At 65.1% G+C, this 8,370-nt stretch overlaps 2 protein-coding genes across 2 annotated transcripts; both read right to left on the bottom strand.

The window, feature by feature from the left end:
* Positions 1–898: 898 nt before the first annotated feature.
* ACKR5 (atypical chemokine receptor 5) lies at positions 899–3,376 on the bottom strand. Its single transcript, XM_086628617.1, has 2 exons — positions 3,208–3,376; positions 899–2,001 (listed from the first exon to the last, which is right to left on the bottom strand). Exons 1-2 carry the CDS (start codon positions 3,374–3,376, stop codon positions 899–901), a joined length of 1,272 nt encoding a protein of 423 aa, XP_086484743.1.
* A 2,728-nt stretch (positions 3,377–6,104) lies between these two features.
* LOC147526566 (retinol dehydrogenase 16-like) lies at positions 6,105–7,739 on the bottom strand. Its single transcript, XM_086628509.1, has 4 exons — positions 7,424–7,739; positions 7,015–7,273; positions 6,426–6,589; positions 6,105–6,334 (listed from the first exon to the last, which is right to left on the bottom strand). Exons 1-4 carry the CDS (start codon positions 7,737–7,739, stop codon positions 6,105–6,107), a joined length of 969 nt encoding a protein of 322 aa, XP_086484635.1.
* Between the last annotated feature and the right edge of the window lie 631 nt (positions 7,740–8,370).

The raw sequence follows: 8,370 nt of genomic DNA, 5'->3' as shown, positions 1-8,370 counted from the left end.
CAGATCTGCTTACGCTTCGCTTTTTTACAACCGTGTTTCTTGAGCAGCTCAAGGCCTTCGGCAGATTTATGGACTCTTTTCCCGGGATTGTCGCTCCGTCGCCTTCCCCTGCCCAGGGCGCGACCCGCAGCACCTGACTTAGCAGAATCCGGAGAAAGACGAACTTTCTCCGGATGCTCCAGTTTCTCCCGCAGCCAAAAGCTCAGCCCGCGCTCCGGCTCCGAGGGCGTCTGCACGCGCACGCGTTCCCCGGGGCGCGCTTCCGCGTGACCTCGGTCGGGAGGGAGCGCGGGCGAAGGGCTGCGGGGTCTGCTGGTGGTTAGAAACGCGCCCAGTGGCCTCAGAAACGTGCCAGGAGATGCTCTAAGGGAGGGTGGGTTTAATGGGACGGGTCTCCTGCTGCAAAACCCAAACTGGGAACCTGCCTCTGCTGCGGCCGGTTGCGCTCGGAAGCAGCCGTGCCCGGTCAGACCCAGATTCTGCGCTTGCAGAAGGGAAAGGACCGTGTGCCCCCAGCGCTGTGGCTCGGGGTGGGGGTACGGGGTCGGGTGCCAGGGTCTATGTTCGGACTCGGAGCAGGCGGAGTGATGCGCTGCGTTACTGCAAGTGTTTCTTTTGGAAAACAGGAAATCTCTCTTTCTCCTGTTCTGTCTTTAGCCAAACAGATGGGATGCAGCAGCACATCAGAGGCAAAACGTCAGTAGCTCTCCGCACCGCGTCGTCCCGCGCTTGGCACCGTGCCCTCAGAGCGCGGGAGGTGGCCGGCCAAGAAGGGATGTTTAAAAGCAAAGTGTCTGCTTATCACCAGGAGAAACAATCCTGCTGACCTCAGCGAGCGCAGGGAGCTGCCGCCCCCGCAACCGCTTGCCAGTGATGGGTGGGAGAGTCTGACCCCCCCTTAATTGGGGAGGTTGTTGTCCTTGGTGATGACGATGGAGTGCTGCGTGGTGGAGGAGGAATTGTCTGCGCCCTTCTGGCTGCCCTGGTCTTTGGGGATGTACTTCACCACGGCGGAGATGAGCTTGCTGCGGAAGTTTTTGCTCAGGAAGTTGTAGAGGATTGGGTTGATGACGCAGTGGAGCAGGGTGAAGCAGTCTATGATGTCGTAGAAGAAGTAGAGGAAGTGGGCGAAGGTGCAGTGGAGGATGATGTGGCTGCCCTCGAGGGTGAGCAGCGTGAGCATGATGTGGAAGGGCAGCCAGCTGATGAGGAACACGACGACGTAGGCGTAGATGAGCAGACAGTGCTTCCTGCTCTCTGGTTTGGTGCGCTTGATGAACCTGGCTGTCAGGATGTTGAAAATGGTGATGATGGGGAAGGGGATGAGGAACCCAAGGGTGGTGGTGGCCAAGCTGACCGCCAGCGCCCACGCGTCGTAGGTCTCAAAGGGAGCCATGAAGATGCAGATGGGCTCTCCGGTATTGACCAGCTGCATGTGAGCGACCTCCAGGAACGGGATGACCGCTGCCAAGGCCCAGCTGCAGGCGCAGATGATGCGGCGTGCGCGGCGCTGGTGCTTGCGCCAGAAGAGGGAGGAGCTGGTCAGGGACACGTAGCGATCCACACTCAGGCAGGTGAGGAGCAAGATGCTGGCGTACATGTTGGCGAAGTAGAAGTAGTGCGTGAAGCGGCAGAGGAAGCTGCCCCAGAGCCACGTGTAATCCAGCATCACCTCCAGCATCCAGATGGGCAGTGAGAGCAGCACTCCGAGGTCAGCGATAGCCATGTTGATGATGTAGATGTTGACCAAGCTGTTGTTGCCCCGTGTCTGCCAGTTGACCCAGATGACAAGGAGGTTCTCCACCAAGCCCACCACGAAGATGACCAGGTAAAGGATGAAGAGGATCACCCGCTTGACATTCTCATCCAGGCTGAACTCGCAGAAGGTGTGGGTGTAGTTCAGGAGGTGGAGCAGCTCGGACCAGTTGTGGTAATCCCCGTACTCGTTGAGGAGAGTGTGCGTCTCAGTGGGGGCAGTGGTCACCTCAGCCATCCTGGTAGCTGCAAGGAAAGGGAAAGCTCTGAGCTTGAAAATACGGAGAAACAGCCAATCTCTCCTGTCAGACTCAGTCCTTGCGGGAGGCTCTGAAAGTATCCTCCTCCTGGATTTTTTTTAATCCTGTTCTTACTCCGATGGTGACTTCCTACATCAACCCTCCAAAGATCCCATGTCCACATCAGTCGGTAACCTCATGTCCCAGACAAAATGCAAGCCACGAACTGCATTTCTGCACAGTGGCTGTGCCCTGTCCCACAGCCTGCTCAGCCGGGGACGGGGACAGGGATGGGGACAGGGACAGGGACAGGGACAGGTCAGGGATGGGGACAGGGACAGGGACAGGGACAGGCAGTGCTGGGGACCGACGGAGCTGGGGAACGAAGGACAGGTGGGAGCACCCACCAGCCCCGAGGCTCAGCAGCATCGGTTACTGCAGAAACCGAGCTGACGACTCCGGAGCGCAGCGACTTTCGGGCAGGACCCACCCCCCCTCCGAGGCTCGTGCTGTCCCCGACACCTCTGGAGCTCAGGTCCTGCTGCCACGGAGCCTGTGGGACCCCAGCTCTGCCCTTGCACGCAGCAACCGGCTGCGAGGGGTCGGGGCATGGGCAGGCGCCCGGACTGTTAAAGGCAGCGGTGACCGTGCCTGCTCGGCTCCGTGCCCGCGGGAAAGCCCCCGTCCCCCGCCCGAGCCCCTGGCATGTGCTCACTGCAGAAACCCAGCGGCCGCCCTCGCTCTGCCCGCCTCGCAGCTGCGTTGCTGGGAGCCGTCGGGACTCCCAAGTAGGTGACAAAATTACAAACTTAAGGGAAATGCAGTTGACCTTAACATCCTTTTATTGCCCCAAGAGCGAGAGCTCAGATCCCAGCACAGCTGCATCCGCACAGCGAAGGCACCGCGGACCCCGGCCAGCCCCGCGCCGCTGGAAGAGCTCGCAAGATGAGCCATTCCCCTGGGAAAGCCGGAGGAGCGTGCCGTGCTGCCGGGGCATTTCCGCGGCACTCGGAGCCCAGCGAGCCGGGGAACGCCGCAGCCGGCCGTCCCCTGCCAGAGCATCAGCCCTGCGGCACGCCGCCGGCACCGCCCGCTCCCGACACCGTCCCCAAGGCTCCTCGGCCTCCCGCCCTCGCCAGGCTGCAGATCCCGAGAGAGGCTGGTGGGAGAGGGGACAGACGGACACGGGCAGGGAGGAGAGGTGATGGCTCACCGGCGGCAGAGCCGAAGGCTGCGCGGAGCGGCTGCTCGGAGAGCGCGGCGATCCTCTCGGCTCGGCGGCTCCCGCGCCTTTGGGAGAGCAGAGCCGCAGCGGTGGCACGGCGCTCGGGGTGGGCTTGTTGGCAGCTTCCCAGCAGGAAGTGACTGTCGTGGTCCGACATCCTGAGACAGCCCAGCGCGGGTGACATTTGACTGGATCTCCAGCCCCGAGGCTCGGCTCCCGTTTGATTTTGCCCTGGGGCTGGGGATGGGTGCGGAGGGGCCTCGGGCAGGTGTCGGTGCCGAAGCCGCAGGTTGCCGAGGATGGAGCGGGGTTCCCCCGGGCAGGTCCCCTCCGCCGTCACTCCTGCGGGACGCGGCTGCTGCAGCCTCGCTGGTGTCAGGGGCTGGACCCTGCCCGGATCCCACTGTCACTGTGGGCAAGAGGTGAAAATGCATCGTCTGGGATGGACCCGGCTGAGCCACGTCCCTCCCGGCTCCGGGAGTCCCCAGGGGTTGGGGGGCTTAAGGCAAATGTGCCATTGACTGTCCCTGACACTCCCACGGTGCCAGGGGGAGCTCGGGGTTCCCTTTGGGGGAAAAAGGGCAGAAAGCTGAACATCTCTGCCAGGTCAGCACTGCCCATCACTCCGAGCTGTTGCAGGAGCTGCTGGCAGACGGCTGCATCCGCAGAAACACCTCTGGCCAGGCAGCAATTAATCACGGAGCCGGGATTGCCTGGCGGTTTTGCAGGGGAAGGGAGGGGGCTCCAGTCTTGCCCCAGCACTGGGGAGGGGGCTGATAGGCAGAAAATTTTGCATCAAGCTGCAAGTTCTGCAAAACAATTGCAGGAAATCTCCTTTTCGAGTGCGGACAAGACTTTGCGATCAACAATCGGCTCGGAAGGAAGGCACGGCCGGAGCGGGGAAGCACGGGGGCACTGATAAGTCGGGTCTCACAACAACAAGCCCGGTGCCCGTGACCCCGCACAGGTACCAGCCCCGGCAGCAGCAGGGCCCCGGCTGCAAACAGGAACTCAGTGGCTTTGTGCTCGCCCCGAGCGCAACGGGGCACGTTCGGCTCGGCCGGGGGCCGGGGGCCGCCAAGGGCCGCTCTGCTGCCCCATGGGCCGGGGGCTTTGCCTCCCCGGGAGGCAGGAGTGCCGTTCTGTTTCCGTGTAACGGGTCAGGCGATTTCCACGCTGAACTCTTGGATCGGGGTTTGCGCAGGGGCTGCCGATCCTGGGGGGGACGGCGAGCTCCGGGAGCCGGTTGCGTTTCCAACCAGCTGAGCCGTGGGGAGCGGGGCAGGCGGCTTGGCCCCTTCTCCCCATCCCTGCCGCGATGGGAACCATCGGTTCCCCTCTTTGTCTGGAGGTAAGTGGGAAAAGGCTGTTTCGCTTCCGGAAAGCAGCCACTTCGATCTGAGCGGGTCCTTCGGAGCCCGGTGGACCAGAGGGCGGATGGGTGGCATGTGGGAAGGCAAAGAGGAGAGATCAATAATGCCCACACCCCCCCCAAACCTGCCAGTGCTTCACTTCGGGGTGAAATATGAGCACCGGGTCCCTCCCAGTTGTCCCAGCCCGAACCCACCGGGAGGGGGCACAGCACGGACCCGCAGCGAGGTGGGCTCCAGGCGACAGCAGCGCTGGGATCTGCCATTCTCCTGCCATTTCCTACCCGGGCAGCCGGCACCGGTCTGGGATGATGCCAGAGGGATTTAGGCACAGGGGTCCCGGGGCAGGTGCAGCTGAGGCCACAGTGTCGCCACCCGGCAGCTTGGCACGCCGCAGCCCGGCCCCGCGGGGACACGCGGCCCTGAAACGTGACGTGCGGGGGCTGCTGGGGACGTCTTACTGGTTCGCTAAGCCGAGCAAAGCGTTTAGGAAAGCTTTCTTGGCCGGGGAAACAGCTGGGCGAGCTGGAACGCCGCTTGCAAAACAGCCCTGTGTGCCACCTCCTGTCCCGCTCCGCGTCCCCCCGAGCTCCGTCGCGGCCGGGGCGTCGCGTGGGCTCAGCCCCCGACCAGCCCTGAATTAGAGGCGTGAACGACGCGCCAGTCCGTGGCTTTCCCTGTGCGGGACCTGAGTGCTGCTGCCAACGGCCCACGCCATCGCCGGCGCTGTGCTGGCAAGGGAGTGCTGGCTGCCAGGGATGAGCCCGAGGTCGCCCATGGCGGAGCCGGGGGGCTGCGCTGGCGCTGAAGGGCCCCCGGGCAGCGAGGGAGGACGGAGCCGTTGCCAGCCCCGGCTCTGGGGCTCCCAGCTGCGGCAGCGAGGGAGGAGATTGGGAGCCAAGGGGCAAAGCCGCTGCGGCCTGAGCTGGACACACATGGGGAAGAGGCGGGGGATGTGGCAGAGCGGGGGGTCCCAGCAGCTCCCAACAGCTTCGGAGACCTTGGCACAGAGGAATCGCTCCCAGCTCTCCTCAGGGAGCTGGGAGCCTGGAGGGGCCGAGGGCTGGTGCTGCGCAGAGCAGCGGGTACCAAGGTCCCGGGGCAGCGGCGTCCCCCCAGCACGAGGCAGCGATGGGAGCCCAAGCACTGTGACAGCCCCGCAGCCACGACCGGCGGCGCCGGCGGGTGCGGATCGGCCCCTGGCGCTGACCACGAGGATCGGCTGGACTCCGCGGCGCGGCCACCGGCCCCTCAAAGGGCTGCGGAGGCAGAGACCACCCTGCGCCGCAGCTCGGATGTGCGCGGCTGCTCTGGGAACAGGGACCCGCCAGCGTCACAGCTGCCCTGAGAGCAGGTTGCCAGCACCGTGGCTGGCACCTCTCGGACACCACCAAGGCGAGGGGTCACCACGGGCAGCCCCTCGCTTTGCACCAGCTTTATTGAGCATGTACAGGGGCCCGAGGCGAGCACGTGCCCGTGGGTGCTGTGTCCCCATCCCCGGTCCGGTGGCCATCCTCAGGGGCATGTGGCTGTTCCACCGGCAGGGCCGGGCAGGAAGAAGCCGGTGATGGCATCGGTCAGCCAGGCCGGGCAGTAGCTGAGTGGCAGGAAGGCGAGCCGGGCGTCCCAGCCGGCCGCGTAGCGGCTGCGGGGGAAGCGGGCAAGCAGCGCGTGCTCCATGGCGCCGGTGACGGGAGACAGGCAGGCGCTGCTCAGGCGGTGCAGCAGGACGGTGCTCTTGGCATCTGGGTGGGCAGAGGGGGGTCAGCCCAGCCCGGCACGCTGGCAGTGGTGAGGTCACTGGGCAGTGCCAGGGCCATGCGGGGACGTACTCACAGCTCTCCAGGTAACGGTGGCTGTAGGCTGCCTGGATCTCTGCCGGGAGCCGCTCCCAGAGGTCCTTGATGCCCTTCACCACTGTCGTGGGGTTGGTTATGTCCGTCCGGAAGCCTCCGGGTTCGATGATGGAGACCTGCACCCCAAATGGGCGCATCTCGCGCCTGGCCGGGGAGCAGCCGTCAGCCCCACGGATGGAGCCGCCGTCCCGAGCCGAGCAGGGGCTGGGGGGGACTGAGCCACGAGGGATGAGGGGGAGCCCGTGACTCGCCTTAGGCCCCCATTGTCCCCCGGGTGGGCACAGGGGACCTTCTCTTGCTCAACGATTTCTCAAAACCTTCCCCTGGTTGCCCGCGGCTCCGGCCGTCACCCAGTTTCCCAACCCGTGGGTGACACTGTCAGTGTTTCACAAGCCCCCACCCTGTCTCGCTGCTCCTCTCCTCTACGGTTGGATGTCACTGGGCACAACACAAAACCCTGCGTGGGGAAAGTGGGGCAAAGCTGCCCGGCACAGTGGCATCTGCCAGCTGCCAGACAAGCCCTGGCACAGGGGAGCACCAGGGGCCACAGGTGACTGCCACCGCCATACCTGAGGGTGTCGGAGAAGGCCTCCACGCCGTACTTGGAGATGCAGTACCCCCCGCCGAAGAGGGCAAGCCGGCCCATCACGCTGGCCACATTGACCACCCGGCCCCGCGCCCGCCGCACCAGGGGCAGGAGGCTCAGCGTCACCTCGATGAGGCCGACCAGGTTGACATTCAGCACCTTGACGAAGTCGTCCTTGGTCAACCACTCGTTGGGGGCGCTGGGGATGGCGATTCCCGCGTTGTTCACCAGCCCCCAGAGACCTGGGGAAGTGGGATGGGGTCAGCTGGGGCTGCTCCCTTGCCCACAGCCCTGCGCCGGCCCTGGCTGTGCCGGCACAGGTCAGCAGAGCAGTGGGAGAACCGGTGGGGGTGATAATGGGGGTGAAAATGGGGGCGGCCACCCTGTCCTACCTCGGTCACCCACACACTCCCGCACCCAGGCGGCAGCGGCAGCGATGCTCTGGCTGGAGGTGATGTCCAGCAGGACGGTCTGCAGCCGCGGCGAGGCGGCCGCCCGCAGCCGCGTGGCCCCGGTTGGGGTCAGGCAGGCGGCCAGCACCGGCACCCCCCTCGCGTCCAGTTGCCGTGCCAGCAGGTGCCCGAAGCCGCTGTCGCAGCCCGTGATCAGCACGTACTTCTCCGAGAGCCCCGGCACCATCTGCCGCTCCCGGTGCCAGCGCCGCAGCAGGTACAGCCCCACCAGCACCGCCGCCAGGGACAGCCACATCCTCGGGCACCAGCACTGGCTCAGCAGCAGCCGCCTTCCACGCAGCCCATGTCCGTGCCGTATATATGGAGGTTGGCGCACAGGACCAGCCCCAGTACGTGCCAGTTGGCCAGTGGCAGTGCCGGGTGCCAGGATTACTCTGGGTGCCCGCTGGCCAGGTTGCTGGAGGGGAGGCAGGATTGCAGCAGCACCTGCAGAAACTTGTGCATCTCAGGTGCAATTCAGAGCCTTGGCTGACGCAGATCCCTGTGCCCGGAGCTCTGCTCTGGCCTGTAATGGCTGTTTGTGCTGGCACGGTGGATCCAGCTGCCCCACAGAGCTGGATTTGGCTGAACTCTCCAGGCATGGTTGGCATCACCTGGCCCCAGCCTCTCCCTGTTGCCGGCTGTGCTGCACTTGCCCCGCTTTGGTCTGGTGGGGGACAGAAGCTTCATCCCCTCACCCCAGGACGGGCACTGCACGAGGACACGGCAGAACTGCCAGGGAGACCCTGGCCACAGGCGATGGGATGTCCCCAGCCGCAGCGATGCCCAGGCACGGTTGGCTGGAGCAGGGCAGCGTTCACTGACCAGGTGCTGCGGGTCTGCGGAGCTGAGCACAGAAGCAGGCGCTGCTCGGGATGCCCAAGGGG

Source organism: Tauraco erythrolophus, chromosome 31 (assembly GCF_009769465.1).
Source record: "Tauraco erythrolophus isolate bTauEry1 chromosome 31, bTauEry1.pri, whole genome shotgun sequence".
NCBI lineage: Eukaryota > Metazoa > Chordata > Aves > Musophagiformes > Musophagidae > Tauraco > Tauraco erythrolophus.
Note: the sequence above shows the minus strand (reverse complement) of the source record. Positions and strands in the feature narration are given on the sequence as shown.